Here is a 23340-nt window from a genome sequence, read left to right as displayed (position 1 = left end):
TTTCATTTACATAGTCGATGGCTCCTTACCTCTACAACGGAATGGTTTAATATACTGCCATAAAGGCTAAACATTTACTATCTAGCCCTTTACAGAAAAACCTGGCCAACCCCTGACTACATCAAATCTTTGCCCTCTAGTTTTTGTTTAGTGCAGCCAACATTGAGAACGTTTATTTTGGAGCAATCTCCAATTAAGCAAAGTGATACAAACAATGATTTTGGAATGCCTTCATTTACAATGCAATGCTTACATTTTAATACTCTTGTAGGAGAAAAAGCAACTGTATAAATGAATGTAGAGTGACTTTCTGCAGCATTTTGAACCTATTTCAGAGAATTACACTGTGGGAAAACTACCATAATGAGTGTAGCAAAATCTTCTTAGGTATCTGAAAAGTCATACTGGATGGAATCCAGTGTCCAATCTTTTGGCATCCCTGGGCCACATTGGAAGAACTGACTTGGGCCACATATAAAATACATGAACACTAATGATAGCTATCAGTTATTGTGGCTCAAGAAAATTCTTCTGGTGTAGCCCAGGGAAGCCAAAAGATTGGACACCCCTGATTTAGAAGGAGATGTAAATATTAGAATGAATTATTATGTCCATTTTTTTCCCTTAGCCAGAGAAAGGCCAAAAGACGCTCCCGTCAGGGTATTAAGAAATACATTGTACCACCATCCTTGGATGACTGTGTGGTACCTACCCTCTCTGGACTGTAGATGATGCAGAACTTCTATAATGAAAGTAAGATCCCAATTTCAGTAGAGATCATGGGATCTTGGCATGGGAGGGGTTGGGTAAAATTCGCACCAGAGTCCAAGGGATGCACTGGTAATGAGAATTTTAACCATATAGGTGGCAATGGCTAAATGATCATGGGGTTCCTAGAAATAAATGGATAGGCCACAAATGTACTATCTGACATATGGTTGAAGCCAGTTCACAGTCTTAAATATTCTCAACTGAGGGAGAGGCAGGTCCCTTTAAGAAAGACTATTGCAGTGGGGGGCAGGGGGCTCATATACACACTGTGAAAAACTGCTAACTTCTATTTTCATACTGAGCTAAAATATCCTTCAGAAATAAAAATGTTTTGGAATAAAAACAATGGAGGAAACATGGTAGCATGCTTATGCTAAAAGAAATACTAGTTTTTCAGGCAGTATGAAATGATCTTAGAAACTTGGAAATGCAGAAATAAAGAAGTAACACTGGAGGGGTAAATATGTTTATAAATACAACTCAGGTGTTGGGAAATTATGGTCTATGGACCAAATCAAGGCCTTTAAGCTAAGAATGATTTTAACATCTTTAAAAAGCTGCTTAGAAAAATAAGAATATGCAACAGTGACCATATATGGCCTGCAAAACCTAGAATATTTACTCTCCGGACCTTCAAAGTTTGTCAACTGTGATAGAAATATTGACTGCGTAACAGTATCTGGTGCATTATAAAATAGCACGACAATAGCACAAGAAAGGAGGAAGATGGTTAAAAGATGAGTCTGGGAACATTGTGAAAGTAGTAAAAGTATTAATTTGGCTCTCACAATCTGGGGGCTGGTTAAGTGTGTTCTATTTGGGGAAACTCATAAAGCTGCATGCCTTTATGTATTATGCTTCAGAAAAAAAGTTTTTTAAAAGAAATCTCCCAGAAGATTATTAAAATTAATCTTCAGCACTGGAAAAAGAAGTTACTATGAATGCAGAAAGGGGATAGAGCAGCAGATGCAATCAATATTAGTAAAGAACAGTCGTGGGAGAATGACCACAATTCTGTATTTTTTTGGAAAGCAACAATCAAATGCTTTGGGAGACTTAAGATACTCACAAATAGGTAAAGCTGGGTTAACTGTTGTTGCTGTGATGTGCCCAAAAGAATTTTCTATGATACCTCAATGTTTCTAAAGACGGGGGGCTAAGTGACTCATGCCTGTAATCCCAGTACTTTGGAAGGCTGAGGCAGGCAGATCACTTGAGGTCAGGAGTTTGAGATCAGCCTGGCCAACATGGTGAAACCCTATTGCTACTAAAAATACAAAAAATTAGTTGGGTGTGGTGGTGCCTGCCTGTAATCCAAGCTACTTGTGGAGGCTGAGGCATGGAGAATTGCTTGAACCCAGGAGGTGGAGGTTGTAGTGAGCCGAGATTGCGCCACCGTACTCCAGCCTGGGCGACAAAGCAATATTCCATCTCAACAAAACAAAACCAAAAAAAGAAAAAGAAAAAGAGAAAAAGGACAGGAAAGTTGTTAAATCCCTCTGAAGACATCCAAGAAACTTCAGAGCAAAGAGAGGTACCAAAACCTGCATATTGGGTACCAGTGATTTGGAAGACAGAGTCCAAGTCCTTAGCAATATGTTTAAAAAGTCTGCCTTTAAAAGGCAGGACACAGAAAAAGTGGCAAAAACTGTAAAAAAATTATCTGGTATGTTAACAATTCTTTTTTTTTTTTTTTTTTGAGACAGAGTCTCGCTCTGTCGCCCAGGCTGGAGTGCAATGGCCGGATCTCAGCTCACTGCAAGCTCCGCCTCCCGGGTTCACGCCATTCTTCTGCCTCAGCCTCCTGGGTAGCTGGGACTACAGGCGCCTGCCACCTCGCCCGGCTAGTTTTTTGTATTTTTTAGTAGAGACGGGGTTTCACTGTGTTAGCCAGGATGGTCTCGATCTCCTGACCTTGTGATCCACCCGTCTCGGCCTCCCAAAGTGCTGGGATTACAGGCTTAAGCCACCGTGCCCGGCCAACAATTCTTTTAAGAAAAAAAAAAAAAAGGCAGAAAGATTGCTTGAGCCCAGGAGTTTGATACCAGCCTAGGCAATGTAGTGAGACCCCATCTCTACAAAAAATACAAATAAGGCCGGGCACGGTGGCTCAAGCCTGTAATCCCAGCACTTTGGGAGGCCGAGACGGGCGGATCACGAGGTCAGGAGATCGAGACCATCCTGGCTAACCCGGTGAAACCCCGTCTCTACTAAAAAATACAAAAAACTAGCTGGGCGAGGTGGCGGGCGCCTGTAGTCCCAGCTACTCGGGAGGCTGAGGCAGGAGAATGGCGTAAACCCGGGAGGCGGAGCTTGCAGTGAGCTGAGATCAGGCCACTGCACTCCAGCCCAGGCGACAGAGCGAGACTCCCATCTCAAAAAAAAAAAAAAAAACAAAAAAAATTATGATATAAATAACCATTGATAAAACTTTGATGTTATGTCTTTCTATATTTTCAATGCACACGCACATATTTATAACATGCATTAAAAAGTCATACCATAATATTTTGTGACTACTTAAAATTCATAATGTATCAAATATATCTCCACATGTCAATCCACACAGAATTACATTTTAATGACTGAATTATATTCCATTTTATTGACTGTTACTGGGAATTTAGGAATTTTCCAGTTTTTCACTAGGGCATGAAACTGAGGTGAGTACTGTTACTTATATATGCTTATACGAAAAATCCTTTCATAATACCTCAGTTTAAAATTGTTAGGTTTTAAATATTTAAAGGTTATAAATATTCCAGCTTTGGACATTTATTGCTTAACCTTCCCAAGTTTTTTTTTGGTTTTTGTTTTTAGACAGGGTCTTACTCTGTCACCCAGGCTGGAGTGCAGTGGTGCAATCACGGCTCACTGCAGCCTCAACCCCACTGCAGCTCAAGTGATCCTCCTACCCCAGCATCCCTAGTGGCTGGGACAGATTCATGCTACCATGGGCAATTTTTTTTTTTTGGTAGAGATGGGGTTTTGCCATGTTGCCTAGGCTGGTTTCAAACTCCTGGGCTCAAGCAATCTACTCATCTCAGCCTCCCAAAGTTCTTGGATTACAGATGTGAGCCACCATATCCACCCAGTAAGTTTGTACTAATTTATGCTTCCATTGGTAGTCTAAAGCAAGTATACCACACACCAATACTTGGTCAACTCATCCCTTTTCATATTATAATATATAATGGAACAAAATATGAACACTAGCTCTACAAAAAATAAACTAAGCTTGTGTAGTGAATGGGGTGGTGGTGAGTGGGATGAGGGAAGAGAGGAGAGGGACTAGGAGAGGGACGTAATATAAATAACATTAAACTGCTGTTGTCCTAAGTCTTAGTTTCTGCACACCTGTTATGGTGGAACATTTTCCTATACCTAGAAGAAAAACTAATTCCATGCATTTTTACTGTAATGGAGTCTCATGTTACTCAGGCTAGTCTCAAACTCCTGGGCTCAAACAATCCTCCCACCTCAGCCTCCAGAGTAGACAGGACTACAGGCACAACCCACTGCACCCAGCTCCTTGCAACTTTTACCTCACAATCACTTAAATAGCTTTTAAGTTAAACTTCCACTAGAATGCTAAGTAAAAGAAAAGGCACAAAATTTGTTGAAGAACTGTAAATGTTTAACTGAACACCTACACTGGGCCATGTAATAAGAGTAAAACAATGAAAAATTGGGACAAAGTTCCCACCTTACCAAAACTTACAGTGTAGAGGGCACAATACACAAACAGGCAATACAGTGTGAAAGTGTGACAAGTATTGTTAAAGCAGATGAAGGATACAATACCTAAAGGATAAACAGGACACGTTAAGTTAGGGAGACAGTGAAGATAAAGGGAATAATAAGAGATGAGGCCTGAAAAGGCAAGTAAGAGTTTGAGCAAGGTCTTGTAAGAAGATTTTATCTTAATTGGAGAAAAATACCAGAAGATGATTAAAAGTGAAATGTTGTATGATCAGGTTAGTACATTAGATGGATCACCCTGGGAAGTGTAGAGAACAGTTGATATAAACAATATTATTGATTGCAGTATTGTTATAAAAGCTCTGGAGGCAAATGGATTATATTATGGTACAAGCATATAATCAAATACTAAGCAGCTATTACAAATGAAATAGAACTACATGCACTGACACAGAAAGATGTTTAAAAAGATGTCAGATAGGCTGGGGATGATGGCCTCATGCTTGTAATCCCAGCAACTTGCGAGGGTGAGGTAGGTGGATCACCTGAGGTCGGGAGTTTGAGACCAGCCTGACCAACATCAAGAAACCCCGTCTCTACTACAAATACAAAATTAGCCAGGAGTGATGGCACATACCTCTAATCCTAGCTACTTGGGAGGCTGAGGCAGAAGAATCGCTTGAACCCGGGAGGCAGAGGTTGCCTTGAGCCGAGACCGTGCCATTGCACTCCAGCAGGGAAACAAGAGTGAAACTCCTTATCAAAAAAAAAAAAAAAAAAAAAGATGTGGGATAAAAGGTATAACTCAATTTTTATAAAATGAAAACAAATGTTTGTATGTACATAGTCTGACGGAATGCACATTCGCCTACAATATTACTTTTTCAAGGCAGTAGAATCTGGGGTTTCCCTTCTGTGTAGGGCAGAAATTATTTACGTTGTTTTCTTCTACGCATGTATTAGTTTTATAATTAAAAACCACAAAGTTTTTTTTTTTTTAATAGGATACCATGGCACCTGCATAAAAAACATACTAAAGCAAAGTACGATTCAAGTCAGAGAAACCAGTTAGGAGGCTATTGCAATAAAACCCAGGTGAGATGCCAGGCAAGACCATGCCTGAGTCTACCTGCTGGTGTACAGGATGAGTATTCCTTATCTAAAATGCTGGGACCAGAAGTGTTTTGAATTTTGAAATATTTGCATTATACCTACCAGTTGAGCATCACAAATCTGAAAATACAAATTTTTTTTTTTTTTTTTTTTTTTTTGAGACAGAGTCTCGCTCTGTTGCCCAGGCTGGAGTGCAGTGGCTGGATCTCAGCTCACTGCAAGCTCTGCCTCCCGGGTTTACGCCATTCTCCTGCCTCAGCCTCCCGAGTAGCTGGGACTACAGGCGCCCGCCACCTCGCCCGGCTAGTTTTTTGTATTTTTTAGTAGAGACGGGGTTTCACCGTGTTAGCCAGGATGGTCTCAATCTCCTGACCTCGTGATCCGCCCGTCTCGGCCTCCCAAAGTGCTGGGATTACAGGCTTGAGCCACCGCGCCCGGCGAGAAAAATCCAAAAATTTAAATGCTCCAATGAGCATTTCTTTTGAAAGCCACATCAGCGCACAAATAGTTTCACGTTTTGGAGCATTCTGAATTTCACATGTTCAGATTTAGATGCTCCGTCTGTTCCAAGATCACTGGGCCAAAATTAGAGTGAAATTCCAGTCCCAACCAACCAAAGTACAATCCCTTGCTGAGTACTCCTCAAGATGATCTCACTCAAGAACCACATGCAGTTGGGACCATTTTCTTGAGACAGAGTCTTGCTCTATCGCCCAGGCTGGAGTGCAGTGGTGCGATCTTGGCTCACTGCAAGCTAAGTACCCATCATCTTCTTATAGACTGCTGGGATTTAACCTATACTCCCTCTGAATTTTGTTTTCACTGGTTATGACCCTGGTCTGATCTTTTTTCCTCTATCAATACTGTCATAACAATCTTCTGTATTTCTCAGGCCAAAGCCACAAACCCTAAACCCCTGCCCTTCTGGAGACTCTTTCATGGTACCCTCTGAGGTTTGCCTAATAAACTCCCTTAATATCCTCAACTATTTCCCTGAACATTTCCTTTCGTTAATTTAAACTTGGCTGTTCTCTGGGGAGCAAAAAACCCCTACCTGACAACAATCACATCACAAGCGGGCTTATTCCCATGTATTCCACATATCCACAGGCCGGAAGTGGGACCAGTATCTTCCTTGCTCCCTAACACTGCTTCTAACCATTGCAGCCTGGTAAAAACCACTCCTTCCTTTCAGGCTCATACCATCTAATTATACCACATTCTCCCTCTCTTCCTGGCTATCTTATTTATTTATTTATTTATTTGTTTATTTATTTGAGATAGAGTCTCGTTGTCGCCCAGGCTGGAGTGCAGTGGCGCAATCTTGGCTCACTGCAAGCTTCACCTCCTGGGTTCATGCCATTCTCCTGCCTCAGCCTCCCGAGTAGCTGGGATTACAGGTGCCTGCCACCATGCCTGGCTAATTTTTTGTATTTTTAGTAGAGATGGGGTTTCACCGTGTTAGCCAGGATGGTCTCAGTCTCCCCCTTGGCCTCCCAAAGTGGTAGGATTACAGGTGTGAGCCACCACTCCTGGTCCTATCTTTTATTTAAATGACCTCTCCTCATTCACATAGACTTTGCTACTTGCTTTGCTGTCTTCTCCACTGATGGCTCTACTGATAACTTGGAAGGACTTTCAAATATATAGAGATCTTCTTCACTAAAACCTCCTTGCAGTATTTCATCCACCTTCCTCTTAGCAGATAATCTTACCATGAAACCTATAATCATCTATCTGTATTTTATTGGCCAGGAACAGTAGAAATGGCATCTCTTGGCTACAAAGGGGTTGGGATAAGTAGTTTTGTAGCTAAACACAATACTACTGTTAGCAAAACTGAAGATCTATTCATAAAGAATAAAAAAATATATATTTGGTTAGTAATTAGCAGTGGCTGCCACACAGTAGTTCTTAGGAAACACAAAATAGCATTATATAGTTCACATATTCTGACCACTGCTCAGTGAACTTAGGTGTAAGGAAACAAACAGGTAATTTAAACCAACCCACCCATTTTTCCAGTCCTGACAGAATGGTAGAAGTATCCCTCTGCCTCATGGCAAACACCAGTCCTTTTGTTTGTGCTCTAAACAGCTACACCCCATTCTCAGAAGCTTATATTAAACTTTACTAAGCTGCATATTAAACCTCACCATACTACATTCATCACATTAGAATTCAAACATGTTCTAGTTTTTCATATTTTAAACATATTATCTTTACTCCAAATCTCTCCAGCTACTACCCTATTATTCAAACTTGTCTACATCCAGTCTTTACTACTTTGCCCTTCATTGATTCCTAAAGTCAGCCCAATCTAGCAACCATCTTCAATGTATCACTGTTATTTTGAACTGCAATCACAAATGATCTTCACATGATTGTATGTGTTTACCTTTTTAGACTTCCTCTAATTAGATCCCTAACACTAAAAACAGTTACCTTCACCTTTTTTTTTTTTTTGAGACGAAGTCCTGCTCTGTCACCATGCTGGAGTACAGTGGTGAGATCTCATCTCACTGCAACCTCAGCCTCCCAGGTTCAAGTGATTCTCCTGCCTCTCAGCCTCCTGAGTAGCTGGGACTACAGGTGTGTGCCACCCCACCCGGCCAATTTTTGTATTTTAGTAGAAACAGGGTTTCACCATGTTGGCCAGGATGGTCTTGATCTCCTGATCTTGTGATCTGCCAGCCTCAGCCTCTCAAAGTGCCAAGATTACATGCGTGAACCACCACAACTGGCCAACTTCACTTTCCTTTTTGAAACTCGTTTGTCTTGGTTCAGTGAAACTCCACTCTTCTTGTTTTCTTCTTATGTCTCTACTATGGTTTCTTTAAATGTACGTCTTCAGAGTAGGTGGCAGACATTCTCTTTTCATTCTTATTCACCTTCACAAAGCCTGTTACAGTGTCTTTACTGATGTCACTAAAATTTGTATCTCTATCTAGACACCTCCTCAGTTCTAGAATTGCATACCAACCTCTTCATCTGGAAGTCTCACCATCCTTAGGCTAACATGAATAGCTACAACAGCAGTCACTGCCTTCTTTCTTCCACCGTATGCCGCTCCTTCTGTATTTTGTTAGAACTAATCTGGTATCTGCAAGACCAAGCAACAAAATCTCATGCTTTATTTAGCATTTAAAATTGGTAACTTCCCCTCGATCTGAAAACTTTCTGTAGTTCCAACGCTGAAATGTTGGGATACTCTTTTTGCTGCTCTGAACACTTGCTTTCAGTGATCTTGGCTCTATCTTCATCTGCTGCTTAAGCATAAAAGTTCTGTCAACATTCCTTTTCCGTATTTTTTTTCTATGTTCCTCTTCAAATGTGTATATCCAACATAAAACATTTAACTCTATATACCTCTGTTTTTCTACAATATCGTGACTGCATTGACTGTATTTATGTAGTGCTTTAAAAAAAATCAGTAAAAGCCAGGCATGGTGACTCATGCCTGTAATCCTAGCACTTTGGGAGGCAAAGGCAGGAGGACTGCTTCAGCCCAGGAGTTTGAGAACAGCCTGAGCAATGTAGGAAGAGCCTGTCTCTACAAAATATATATTTTTAAAATTATCCAGGCATGGTGGCATGCATTTGTGATCCCAACTACTGAGGAGACTGTGGTGGATCACCTGAGCCCAGGAGGTCGAGGCTGCAATGAGCCATGACTACACCACTGCACTCTAGCCTGAGAGACAGAGACTCTGTCTGAAAAACTGAAAAAAAAAAAAAAAAAATTAATGAACATATTTTTCTCAGCTGGGCAAGGTGGCTCACGCCTGTAACGCCAACACATCGGGAGGCTGAGGTGGGTGGATCACCTGAGGTCAGGAGTTTGAGACCATCCTGGCCAACATGGTTAAACCCCGTCTCTATTAAAAATGCTAAAATTAGCCAGGCGTGGTGGTGGGCACCTGTAATCCCAGCTACTCAGGAGGCTGAGGGAGGAGAATCACTTGAATCTGTGAGGTGGGGGTTGCAGTGAGCTGAGATTGTGCCACTGCACTCCAGCCTGGGCAACAGAGCAAGACTCCATCTCAAACAAACAAACAAAAAACTTTATTTTTCTCACAGAGAAACATGTCCAAATACAAGCAGTGCAGGGCTGGTACAACTATTTAAAGATTTCTTTGAGGAACAGGGATCTCTTTCTTCTACTTCATCCCTCGGCCACGGTTGTCATTTTCATGGTCCCAAGATAGCTCTTTCAGCAGCTTCAGGAATGGCCAATTCATAGGGACAAAGATGAAGTATAAAAAGTAGAGGACAAGATAGATAGTTTTGTTCCCAGTGATATGTCTATTTTTGAATCAGCCGGAATGAATGATATGGCTACCCTTAGCTACAAGAAGTCAAAGAGTTCTAAAACCACATACCTTATTGTTCTTGGCCAAGATTGAATTCATTAGTAAGGAAAGATGAGCTCAATGTTTGGTTGGCTGCTAGCAATAGCAGCCTCACTGGGCCAGAAAACAACTTTCACAAAAACACCAACAAAGCAGTAAAATATAGTCCAGATTCTTTGAACACAATGGAATTAACCCAGAAACCAACAATAAAAAGATAACTGAAAATATACATACCTCACATATTAAAAATACCTAATTCCAAACAGCCATGGATCAAAAAAAGTTGTAATTAGTATTTACAGAACAAAATGTTATATTATGAAAGAGCCATTTATAACCTTAAATGGTTATTTTAGAGAACAAAGACTGAGACAAGGAGCTTGCAATCCACCTTAAGACAATGAAAATAGCAATTCTACATTCGTGAACACTTACAGAGTTTCTCTCTCAGTATGAATTCTCTTGTGTATAATAAGTGAAGAGCTCTGACTGAAGGCTTTTCCACAGTGAATGCATTCATAGGGTTTCTCTCCAGTGTGAATTCTCACATGCCTCCTAAGGGAGGAGGAAACACTGAAGGCTTTCCTACATTCCTTACATTCATAGGGTTTCTCTCCAGTGTGAGTTCTTACATGCATTCTAAGGGAGGAGAGCCCACTGAAAACTTTCCCACAGTCACTGCATTCATAAAGATTCTCTCCGGTGTGAATTTTCTTATGAACTTTAAGGTGAGAGCTCGTGTTGAAGGCTTTTTCACACTCACTGCATTCATAGAGTTTTTCTCCAGTGTGTATTCTCTTGTGCACTATAAGGTAAGAGCTTGTGCCAAAGGATTTTCCACACTGATTACATTCATAAGGTTTCTCTCCAGTGTGAGTTCTCATGTGAGCCTTAAGGGATGTTTTTTGACTGAAAGCTTTTCCACACTGATTACATTCATAGGGTTTCTCGCCAGTGTGAGTTCTTATATGTCTCCTTAAGGTTGAGGAATCATTGAACACTTTACCACATTCTTTACATTCATATTGTTTCTCACCCATGTGACTTTTCTTGTGTAAAGTAAGATTAGAAATCCTTTTGAAGGCTTTTCCACATTGATTACATTCATGTTTCTTTTCAGTATGAGTCTGGCCTTGTTTCTTAAGGGATGATTGATGACACAGGGTTTCATTTTTATTACATTCACAGGAATTCTGTGCCATATACAAATTGTTAGGTATGTGAAACATATTATGTGTGAAGTGCATTCCATGTTCAGAATATGGGTACTCTTTTTGTACTGTTTGATTTCTCTGAAGATGCCATAGAGTTGTATCACATTCATGACTTTCATACAGCTTCTCACTTACAGAGTTTTTCACATAATTGTTTATGATTGAATTGTGTTTCAAACATCCAATCTCTGAGTAACATTTTTTGCAATGTTTACGGGTGAAAATGCTCTGTGAAAAAATAAGTTTTGATCTAAGTTTAGAGGTTTCCTCTAATTCATGATCGTCATGGAATAGCTCCTCTGATACTATTTTCTTTGGGGCGTATGTCACTTGCCTCCAATGTTCCCCTGGAATCTTACACTGTTTTTTGATCTTATGTAATTCCCAGTCTTCTTTTAATGTGGAGGACCAATTATGCATTGTGAATTTTATCATTTTCACTGCACTGGATGGCTCCTCCCATAAAATTTTCTGCACAGTTGATTCTTTGGTTTTAGGTTGAATCTTCTGGTCTGGACAGATGCCTCGGGGAATTCTCTTTTCCATATTCCTTATCTCTTCTTGATCCAATGGGGAGATAACAGTAAGCCTGCACAATTGATATTCCACGGAGGTGAGATTTCTATAGTTTTCCAACATCACATCTCTGTACAGACTTCTTTGAGCAGAATCCAGCATCATCCACTCGTCCTGAGTGAACTCCACAGCTACATCTTTGAAAGTCATTGGTTCCTGTAACCAGGTTGTCAGAAATACAGCAATCATCCTTTCCTCTTCAGCATTTCTCAGATGGAAATGGGCAGAGTCCTGTTTAGTCAAAGCCCATGTGGAAGACAGGTCCATAACTGCCATTTTTATGAGTACATAAGCCTGCATAGTAGAATGGAGAGATCAGGATGTTTCTGTTCTTGTTTCTCCAGTCCAGTCACAGGAGGGATGCATTTCACCCAAAGTCCTCCCTGTAGCCAAAGAAGCAGGTTCAGTTAAGAGAGCTGGAAACAGGGCCCCATTTGGGGAAAGGTGAATACAAAATTGTAGACCCTCCCCATTACATCCCAGCAAGGTCTAATGAGCTTAAAATCTTTACTGGGATTTGTACTGACATGCAATATAATGATCCTTACCCACTTCAAGAAATACCATCCTGATTCTTTGTACTGGCTTCTCCTTCAGACCACTTTGGGCTCTGGGTGGATGGGGCATGAGTTATTTTAAAAAATTAAAACTAAAGAGAACCAACCAGTAAAAACACATGGCTGTCAAAATAAATTTAATGTACTACTTGCTACTTTTTAAAGTTAACTTTTGGGACAGAAAAATAGTATCCCTGTGAAACACACCTGTTATATATAAATTTCTTCTGTAACTTGTTTACAAGAATAACCTTACAGGACTGACAATTTGGCTGCTACCCTACCAGGGAATTTTATTGAAGTTAAAGGTATGTATGTGACTTTGAAACACATGCTCATTTCAATGAGAACATATGGACACAGAGTGGGGAACACACACTGGGACCTGTCGGGGGAGGGCAGCAAGGAGAGCAAGAAGAGCATTAGGAGAAAGAGCTAATGCATGCCGGGCTTAATACCTAGGTGATGGGTTGCTAGGTACAGCATATGTTACCTATGTAACAAACCTGCACATCCTGCACATGTACCCTGGAACTTAAAAGAAACAGATGTTCATTTGATTATTACTTCCAGTTTAACCTCCCTCCCCAAAGTCCATATTGTCATCTATGATAATTTATTCTATCTAACACTTGAATGGGGTCAAGTGACAAAGGAAGAACCATGAACTGCATTCCCAAGATTATTAATATGTATTAATATTAGATACTATACTCTCCTGGATAATTTTTATAATGAATTTAATGTAAATAACAAAACAACATATAGTGTAAATACAAAACATACATGCTTGGGGACTTTAAGAATCACAACAAATCATTAAACAATTTATTACACTAATATTTTTAAAGTTCTCACTTTTTGAAGACTAGGTAGTTAACCGTCAAATGCAAGTCTTCTCTGTCAATACTGTACATCAATAGAACTCAGTTTTAAGGGACAAAATTATAGAACTGACATTTTTATTTAGACAAAGATCTTTGACAGGTAGATGCTATGTCCCTAAACCAGAAGTGTATATAGGTCTGTCACTTTAGGGAAACTCATTTAGAAATAGATTTTGTCTGATTTGTTTACTGTATTCCTAGTACCTAGAAGAGTCCTCAGTCCATGGCAGAACTCAACAATTTGAATAAACCAAATGAACCTATGATAATTAAGGTTATGTGCATGGGGGTATTTTTTCCACACCCACACCCTTCTTTCAAGAAGGAAAAGGAAATCGTCAGGCTTCTGGGTTGGGTACAGGGGCTAATGCCTGTAATCCCAGCACTTTGGGAGGCCACCGCAGATGATTGCTTGAGTCCTGGGATTTGAGACCAGACTGGGTAACATGGTGGGACTCTAGGTCTCTACAAAAAATTTAAATATTAGCCAACCATGGTGGCATGTGCCTGAAGCCGCAGCTACTCCGGAGGCTGAGGTGGGAGGATCACTTGAGCCCAGCAGGTTGAGACTGTAGTAAACCATGTTCATGCTACCACACTCCAGCCTGGGCAACAGGGTGAAATCCTCTGCTTGAAAACAAAAACCAAAACACACACAAACAACAACAACAATAACAACAAAGAAAGTTAGGCTTCCTCTTCAAGAAAGAAAATGTTTGCCTTGTAGTAAAAGATGTTAACAATTGTATTGCAGGTTTAATCCTTCATTCCTCATAGTTTTATTTCTTTTCTAGTTATAGGACTAATTACAAACACTAAACAACTTTACTAAACAACAGGAAAAAATATTTGAATAAATGTTGAGATTCACTAGGTGAATCACCGTGGGATTTCGATTAATCTATGTATTTAACAGGGATTTCCTGAAATGTAGTTTTGTTTTTTGATTTTTGTTTTTTTTTGAGACGGAGTCTCGCTCTGTTGCCCAGGCTGGAGTGCAGTGGCCCGATCTCAGCTCACTGCAAGCTCCGCCTCTCGGGTTTACGCCATTCTCCTGCCTCAGCCTCCCGAGTAGCTGGGACTACAGGCGCCAGCCACCTCGCCCGGCTAGCTTTTTGTGTTTTTTAGTAGAGACGGGGTTTCACCGTGTTAGCCAGGATGGTCTCGAACTCCTGACCTCGTGATCCGCCCGTCTCGGCCTCCCAAAGTGCTGGGATTACAGGCTTGAGCCACCGCACCCGACGTGAAATGTAGTTTTTAAAGTTTTATAGAAAATTAGGCCGGGCGCGGTGGCTCAAGCCTGTAATCCCAGCACTTTGGGAGGCCGAGACGGGCGGATCACGAGGTCAGGAGTTCGAGACCATCCTGGCTAACACGGTGAAACCCCGTCTCTACTAAAAAACACAAAAAGCTAGCCGGGCGAGGTGGCTGGCGCCTGTAGTCCCAGCTACTCGGGAGGCTGAGGCAGGAGAATGGCGTGAACCCGGGAGGCGGAGCTTGCAGTGAGCTGAGATCCGGCCACTGCACTCCAGTCCGGGTGACAGAGCGAGACTCCGTCTCAAAAAAAAAAAAAAAAAAAAAAAAGAAAATTAGGCCGGGCATGGTGGCTCAAGCCTGTAATCCCAGCACTTTGGGAGGCCAAGACGGGCGGATCACGAGGTCAGGAGACAGAGACCATCCTGGCGAACACAGTGAAACCCCGTCTCTGCTAAAAAATACAAAAAAACTAGCCGGGCGAGTTGGCGGGCGCCTATAGTCCCAGCTACTCGGGAGGCTGAGGCAGGAGAATGGCGTAAACCCGGGAGGTGGAGCTTGCAGTGAGCTGAGATCCGGCCACTGCACTCCAGCCTGGGCGAAAGAGCATGACTCCGTCTCAAAAAAAAAAAAAAGAAAAAGAAAATTAAAGATATATAAAAAAGGCAAATACTTTAAAATGCCTTACCCTATTACATTTCAAAATACATTATAAATCTCTAGTAAGTAAAACAGAATGGTATTAGGGCAATAACAGAAAACAAAACAGTATCTTCAGAAATGGATTCATGTGTAGCTAGACATTTAGTACATAACAAAGATGGCACTTTAAATTGGTGGGGGGAAGGATGAACTATTTAATAAATGATATCAAGACAAATGGCTTTCTGTTTGGAAAAAAACACACCCCTCACATTCACAAATTCCAGATGGATTAAAGATGTGCATATGTGTTGAACAGGAATTCCAGAAGAGGGGGAAAAAAAAAAAGAAAAGAAGCAATATGAGATATAATGATTGTTTTTACTCCAAGCTGAAAGGATACATAAGTCCTTGATCTGAAAGCCTATACACCACGTGCCATGTAGAATACATTTAAAAAATATACCAGCTACCAGCTACAATGAAGGTAAACTACAATATCAAGAATAATGTGTAAAACTTTAAAGTTACTGAAGAAAAAAGGCCAATTATATACAAGGGAATATCCATGATACTGACTACAGAATTCTCAGTTGCAAAGATAAGAGGCCAAGAAGGCAATAAAATAGTATCTTCAAAGTACTAAAGGAAAACAACAACAACCTAGAATTCAATTGTATGCTAAAGACTGACAGCAATATAAAAGGCATCTATATGGGTGTGTGTGTTTACCACTCAAGATAGTTCCTGAAGGAACTACTAAAAGGATGTAAGCTGAACTCAGAAGAAAGCAGTGGGGTGGAGGAGGAAAACAAAAGCAAAGGAGGAATTCAGAGGAGACAATGTAAGAAACAGAAAACAACAAACTTCAAAGCAACAATAGCATATTCAAAAGAGCAGACAGCAAGAGAAACTGGAACTAAAACAACATGGAGGCCGGGCGGGGTGGCTCAAGCCTGTAATCCCAGCACTTTGGGAGGCCGAGACGGGCGGATCACGAGGTCAGGAGATCGAGACCATCCTGGCTAACCCGGTGAAACCCCGTCTCTACTAAAAAATACAAAAAACTAGCCGGGCGAAGTGGCGGGCACCTGTAATCCCAGCTACTCGGGAGGCTGAGGCAGGAGAATGGCGTAAACCCGGGACACGGAGCTTGCAGTGAGCTGAGATCTGGCCACTGCACTCCAGCCTGAGTGACACAGCGAGACTCCGTCTCAAAACAAAAACAAAAACAAAAACAAACAAACAAAAAAAAACATGGAGACATAATTTTTCTATGGAAGAACCATAGAGACTTCAAATTGTATAAACGTTATCTGGACCATGAGTCAAAGAAATAAATTTTAAAAATTCATGAGAAAACAGAAAAATCTGAATACTGCCTATATATTTATTATTTACTTATTTTTTAGAGACAGGGTCTCACTATATTGGCCAGGCTAACCTTGAAATCCTGGCTTAAGTGATCCTCCACCTTAGCCTCTTAGCCTCCTGAATGGCTGGGACTACAGGCATACCTTTCCCACCCCACCCCCTGGCTTTTGCCTATAAATTTGATATAAAGGAATTACAAATTTTGCAGGTGTGAGAATATCCTACTTAAGAAGGAGTACTTATCATTCAGAGATACATTTTGAGCTATTTACAAATAATATATAATGTCCAAGATTTGCTTCAAAATAGAACGATGGGGCCTTTTTCACAAGATGGTGCTGATGGCGAAGAAGGAAACTCCTGCCTCTCCTAAGGCTAAAGCCAAAGCAAAGGCTTTGAAGGCCAAAAAGGCAGTGGTGAAAGGCATCCACAGCAACAACAACAAAAAAAGATCCACATGTCACTCACCTTCTAGCAGCCCAAGAACTGAGACTCTGGAGGCAGCCCACGTATCTTTAGAAGAGCACCCTCAGGAGAAACAAGATTGACCACCATGCTATCATCAAATTCCTACTGAGTCTGCCATGAAGAAGACAGAAGGTAACACACTTGTGCTCATTGTGGATCTTAAAGCCAACAAGCACCAAGTCAACAAGCCTTCCTCACAGGCTTGTGAAGAAGCTCTATGACACTGATGTGGCCAAGGCCAACACCCTGATCAGGCCTGATGGAGAGAAGAAGGCATATGTTTGACTGGCTCCTGGTTACCATGCTCTGGATGTTGCCAACAAAATTGAATAATCTAAACTGAGTCCAGCTGGCTAATTCTAAATACGTATGTCTTCTCATCAGGAAACAACAAAATAGGATGATTGGTACACTATACTATTATAGTTGTGTATGTGTTTGAAAATTTCGTAATTTGAAAAATAATCAGAGATATTTCCTCTATGAAATAAGAATAGAACTCCATAGATTTTTTTTTAATTTCCCAGAGAAATTAAAAAATAATAATTTAAAAACTCCCCCAAAAGGTACAAGGGTTAAAAGATAAACTTAGGGGCTGGGCGCAGTGGCTCAAGCCTGTAATCCCAGCACTTTGGGAGGCCGAGACGGGTGGATCACGAGGTCAGGAGATTGAGACCATCCTGGCTAACACGGGAAACCCCGTCTCTACTAAGAAAAATACAAAAAACTACCCGGGTGAGGTGGCGGGCGCCTGTAGTCCCAGCTACTCGGGAGGCTGAGCCAGGAGAATGGCATGAACCCGGGAGGCAGAGCTTGCAGTGAGCTGAGATCTGGCCACAGCACTCCAGCCTGGGTGACAGAGCCAGACTCCGTCTCAAAAAAAAAAAAAAAAAAAAAGATAAACTTAGGGCTGGGCGCAGTGGCTCACGCCTGTAATCCCAGTACTTTGGGAGGCCGAGGCAGGCGGATCACAAGGTCAGGAGATCAAGACCATCCTGGCTACTGTGAAAGCCTGTCTCTACTAAAAATATAAAAAATTAGGGCCGGGCGAGGTGGCTCAAGCCTGTAATCCCAGCACTTTGGGAGGCCAAGACGGGCGGATCACCAGGTCAGGAGATCAAGACCATCCTGGCTAACACAGTGAAACCCTGTCTCTACTAAAAAATACAAAAAAAAAACAGCCGGGCGAGGTAGCAGGTGCCTGTAGTCCCAGCTACTCGGGAGGCTGAGGCAGGAGAATGGCGTAAACCCGGGAGGCGGAGCTTGCAGTGAGCTGAGATCCGGCCACTGCACTCCAGCCTGGGCCACTGAGCGAGACTCTGTCTCAAACAAACAAACAAAAAAATTAGCCGGGCGTGGTGGTGGGTGCCTGTAGTCCCAGCTACGTGGGAGTGTGAGGCAGGAGAATGGCGTGAACCCAGGAGGTGGAGCTTGTAGTGAGCTGAGATCATGCCACTGCACTCCAGCCTGGGCGACAAAGTGAGACTCTGTCTCAAACAAACAAACAAACAAAAAAAAAAAAAAAAGAAAAAAAGATAAACTTAAGGAACTTTTCTAGAAAGGTGATCTTGGCTGAACACAGTGGCTCACTCCTATAATCCCAGCACTTTGGGAGCCGAGGTGGGTGAATCACTTGAGGTCAGAGGTCCAAGACCAGCCTGGCCAACATGGTGAAACTCTGTCCCAACTAAAAATACAACAACAAAAAAAGCTGGATTTGTTGGTGCACACCTGTAATCCCAGCTACTCGAGAGGCTGAAGCAGGAGAATTACTTGGACCCAAGAGGTAGAGGCTGCAGCAAGCCGAGATGTGCCACTGCACTCCAGCCTGGGCAACACAGTGAGACTCTGTCTCAATAAATAAATGAATAAAGCTGATCTAAAAGAACAAGAGTAAGTGAAAAAAAGACAACTATATGAGCAATTTTAAGGTCCAACCCCAGATTACTCAGAGTTCCAGAAAGAAAAAAAGGGAGGAAAAAACAAATACGGGAAAACTTTTTTTTTTTGAGACGGAGTCACTCAAGCGGGAGTGCAGTGGCGCAATCTCAGCTTACTGAAACCTTCGCCTCCCAGGTTTAAGCAATTCTCTGCCTCAACCTCCCAAGTAGCTGGGATTACAGGTGCCGGCCACCACGCCTGGCTAATTTTTGTATTTTTAGTAGTAGAGACGGGGTTTCACCATCTCGGCCAGCCTGGTCTTGAACTTCTGACTTCATGATCCACCCACCTCGGCCTCCCACAGTGCTGGGATTACAGGCGTGAGCCACGGTGCCCAGCCAGAACCTTCTTATTCCTTAAAAAAACACAGTATCTAAGAATTTATCCATCAAAGCAAGTAATTCCTTTAAATATTAGAACACACATCATCATGAAATCTTTGAATACCAAAGAGCTCCAAGAGATGATAAACAGATTACACATAAAGCAACATTAGCAGGTATGAAATAGGACTTCTCAACAGTAACAATAACACTGCTCCATTTCCTATCCAGCTTCACTGGCTTTCAAAATTCTAATGGAAAGTAATTTCCTATTGAGATTTGTATACTAGGTGAAAACACCACACAAATGTGAGGACAAAATAATTTCTATTCATTTCTACAACTTTAACATATGTAGATCATATGGACCCTTTTTCAAGGCAGTAAGATTACAATCCAGCAAACAGGAATAGAAGTGCTTTATAGGAAACAGGAGATGTAACACATAGGTGAGATGAGGAAACTGATGAGGGTAAAAGGGAAGCCCAGTGGTATGCCAGTGTGCTGCATGCCTACAGAGTAACTGATCAATCTACATTGTAGGGGGATGTCCAGAAAAGGAGAAAAGTGGTAAGACTGTATGACAGATTAGCCCTTGAGGAAAATGGAACCAAAAGACATTTTACATAGATTTAAGAAAAACTAAGCAAATGAATAAAAAAGGCAGTCATTATAAACAAGAAAGGTAAACCTTGTATAAGAAAGAAACATATTATGGTTCAGTACTAAAGACTAGTCATCGGCCGGGCGCGGTGGCTCAAGCCTTTAATCCCAGCACTGTGGGAGGCCGAGACCGGCGGATCACGAGCTCAGGAGATCGAGACTATCCTGGCTAACACGGTGAAACCCCGTCTCTACTAAAAAATACAAAAAAAACTAGCCGGGCAACGTGGCGGGCGCCTGTAGTCCCAGCTACTCGGGAGGCTGACGCAGGAGAATGGCGTAAACCCGGGAGGCAGAGCTTGCAGTGAGCTGAGATCCGGCCACTGCACTCCAGCCTGGGTGACAGCGAGACTCCGTCTCAAAAAAAAAAAAAAAAAAGCGGCCGGGCGCGGTGGCTCAAGCCTGTAATCCCAGCACTTTGGGAGGCCGAGACGGGCGGATCACGAGGTCAGGAGATCGAGACCATCCTGGCTAACACGGTGAAACCCCGTCTCTACTAAAAAATACAAAAAACTAGCCGGGCGACGAGGCGGGCGCCTGTAGTCCCAACTACTCGGGAGGCTGAGACAGGAGAATGGCGTGAACCCGGGAGGCGGAGCTTGCAGTGAGCTGAGAGCCGGCCACTGCACTCCAGCCTTGGTGGCAGAGCAAGACTCCGTCTCAAAAAAAAAAAAAAGACTAGTCATCAAATGAAAACACTGAACATATTTATCCAAAATTTGTGGGAGAACTACATCATAATATTTGTGAAATAATTACATTGTGATTTAAGGATGTGGAAAGAAGGCAGCCAAAGTTCGTATTTAAAAATAATGTCTGAAATCGTTGAATAAAAAAATACTGAGAGGAGTTCGAAGCCAGAATTGCTTAAATATTTCCAAGTGGTTGCCACTGGGAAGAGACGGGGTTAAGGTGTTTCTTGTTTTTATTATGAGTCTTTCAACATATTCAGCTTTTAAAAATGTACACACACATTTCTTGGAGCACAAATAGAAATAATTACCCAGTCAAATCAAGAAGCAGATGGCCAGGTGCGGTGGCTCACGCCTGTAATCCTAGCACTTTGGGAGGCCAAGGCAGACGGACTGCCTGAGCTCAAGAGTTTGAAACCAGCCTGGGCAACACGGTGAAACCCCGTCTCTACTGAAAAATACAAAAAATTAACCGGGCATGGCAGCGTGCGCCTGTGACCCCAGCTATTGCCAAGGCTGAGGCAGGAGAATGGCTTGAACCTGGGATGCGGAAGTTGCAGTGAGCCGAGATCCTGCCATTGCATTCCAGCCTGGGCAACAGAGAGAGACGCTGTCTCAAAAACAAACAAACGAAAACAAAAATTGGCCGGATTAGCCGGGCTTGATGGGGCGTGAGGCAGAAGAATTGCTTGAATCCGGGTGGCGGAGGCTACAGTGAGCCGAGATCACGCCACTGCCCTCCAGCCTGGAGACAGAGTAAAACTCTGTCTCAAAAAAAAAAAAAGTAGAAAAGCAGCAACAAAGTAAAAGAAAATTTTAAAATTAAGAGCAAAACTTACTGTAACAGGACCCCCCCCCCAAAAAAAGACCAAAACAACAAAAAAACCAAAACCAAATCTACATTTTTGAAAAGACTAATGTACACATATACCTTATAGAAGTAATCAAGAAAAAAAGAACACCTAGATAATTAGGTTCAAAAAAGAAAAAAAATAACAATTATAGCAGTTATTTTAAAATATTAAAAAGTAGTGATTTAAAAAATCACCATAGAAATTACTTATAGTGATAAAATAGCATGGGCAATTTTATGCCATAAATTTGAAACATTAGATTAAAAACAATTATCTAGGAGAAGGTATCTAAAACAGAATACAAACTAAAATACCTAATCAATGAGACTTTTAAAAAATTGTGTCAGGACCGGGCGCGGTGGCTCACTCTTGTAATCTCAGCGCTTTGGGAGGCTGGCAGATCACCTGAGATCGGGAGTTCAAGACCAGCCTGACCAACACGGAGAAACCCCGTCTCCACTAAAAATACAGAATTAGCCCGGCGTGGTGGCTCATGCCTGTAATCCCAGCGACTCCGGAGGCTGAGGCGGGAGATTCACTTGAACCCAGGAGGCGGAGCTTGCGGTGAGCCGAGATCGCGCCATTGCACTTCAGCCTGGGCAACAAAGAGCGAAACTCCGTCTCAAAACAAACAAACAAAAACTGAGTCAGAAGTTAAATGCGGCCGGGCGCGGTGGCTCAAGCCTGTAATCCCAGCACTTTGGGAGGCCGAGACGGGTGGATCATGAGGTCAGGAGATCGAGACCATCCTGGCTAACACGGTGAAACCCCGTCTCTACTAAAAATACAAAAACTAGCCGGGCGAGGTGGCGGGCGCCTGTAGTCCCAGCTACTCCGGAGGCTGAGGCAGGAGAATGGCGTAAACCCGGGAGGCGGAGCTTGCAGTGAGCTGAGATCCGGCCACTGCGCTCCAGTCCGGGCGACAGAGCGAGACTCCGCCTCAAAAAAAAAAAAAAAAAAAGAAGTTAAATGCGTACTAAATATTTTAAGACCAAAGGTTCTGCATGCAAATTGTACCAAACTTTTGGAGGCGGGGCGGGGGGGGGGGCGGTGACCTGTTTTACAGAATAGAAGAGACTGTGCTGTCCAAATCATGAAGTTTATAAAATCTTGTTAGTATAACGGGCAAGGATGGTACACAGAAAGATTAAAATGCAATCTTGTGAGCATAAGTGAAGTCAGAGGGACATAGCGAATTGAATACACCAGAGTACTAAGGAAATAAAACCATATCTCATTCAACCACAGTATAATGCAATAGGTGAAAAAAACTGGCCGTGATTCAACCTATTATTAGATTTGGAGATTCAAGAGGCTGCTGGACAGTGAGGCGTGCACCCTCAGCCCTCCCGTGTTGCTTAGAGGAGGCAAACGCGCGCCCCCGGCCCCCCGGCGCTCCCTGCGTGGCACGCACAGCCAGGCCGGGACCCCTCTGCCCCTCGCGCCCCTGGTCCCCGCGCCCCACTCGCACCCGGTAAGGGGCCCCTCCTCCCTCAAGGGCCTCTCCCACCGCCGCCTCCCGGGCAGGCTCCCCGAGGCCCAAACTTCCGTGAGGCGACGCCTGCACGCAGGAGAACTCAGCGGCCGAGGCTGAGCCCATGAGGGACTCGTCCCGGTTGAACAAGCCACCGCCCTGCACGCTCACCCGTCCTCGGCGCCCGCTTCCAGGCGTTCGCGGTCCCGCTCGAGGGGGACGGAAGGCCGAACTACGTTTCCCAGAAGCTTGTGCGCCGCCCCGCGGATGGAGCGTGTTCCGTGCGTCACGAGCGCGCTCTCGGCGGAAGGCTCCCAATGTCTGTCACGGAGTGCCGGCTGGAGTGCCGGCGGGGAAACGCCGATTCTAGGATCCCGGGGCGCGCGGCCGACGGGCTGGGGCGGGGTGCGGCCTGAACGCCAGGCTGGGGGGGCGCGTGCGTAACGGTGTGTGTAGGGAGTGCGTGTGTGTGCGTGCGTG

At 42.9% G+C, this 23340-nt stretch overlaps 1 protein-coding gene across 3 annotated transcripts; it reads right to left on the bottom strand.

The window, feature by feature from the left end:
• Nucleotides 1-5171: 5171 nt before the first annotated feature.
• Nucleotides 5172-23290, bottom strand: ZNF891 (zinc finger protein 891). 3 transcript variants are annotated; one of them, XR_004059546.1, is made up of 4 exons: nt 23032-23290; nt 10377-12114; nt 8570-8689; nt 5172-5229 (listed from the first exon to the last, which is right to left on the bottom strand). XR_004059546.1 is itself a non-coding variant. In XM_030938691.1 (3 exons), the coding sequence occupies exons 2-3, from the start codon at nt 12029-12031 to the stop codon at nt 8626-8628; spliced, it is 1719 nt and encodes a 572-aa protein (XP_030794551.1). In that variant the 5' UTR covers nt 12032-12114; nt 23032-23290; the 3' UTR covers nt 8264-8625. The 3 variants fall into 3 exon arrangements, 2 of the variants coding, with proteins under 2 accessions (XP_030794551.1, XP_010376896.1); XM_030938691.1 differs by lacking the exon at nt 5172-5229 and having other exon boundaries at nt 8264-8689; XM_010378594.2 differs by lacking the exons at nt 5172-5229; nt 8570-8689 and having other exon boundaries at nt 9585-12114.
• Between the last annotated feature and the right edge of the window lie 50 nt (nt 23291-23340).

Source organism: Rhinopithecus roxellana, chromosome 10 (genome assembly GCF_007565055.1).
Source record: "Rhinopithecus roxellana isolate Shanxi Qingling chromosome 10, ASM756505v1, whole genome shotgun sequence".
Lineage (NCBI taxonomy): Eukaryota > Metazoa > Chordata > Mammalia > Primates > Cercopithecidae > Rhinopithecus > Rhinopithecus roxellana.
Note: the sequence above shows the minus strand (reverse complement) of the source record. Positions and strands in the feature narration are given on the sequence as shown.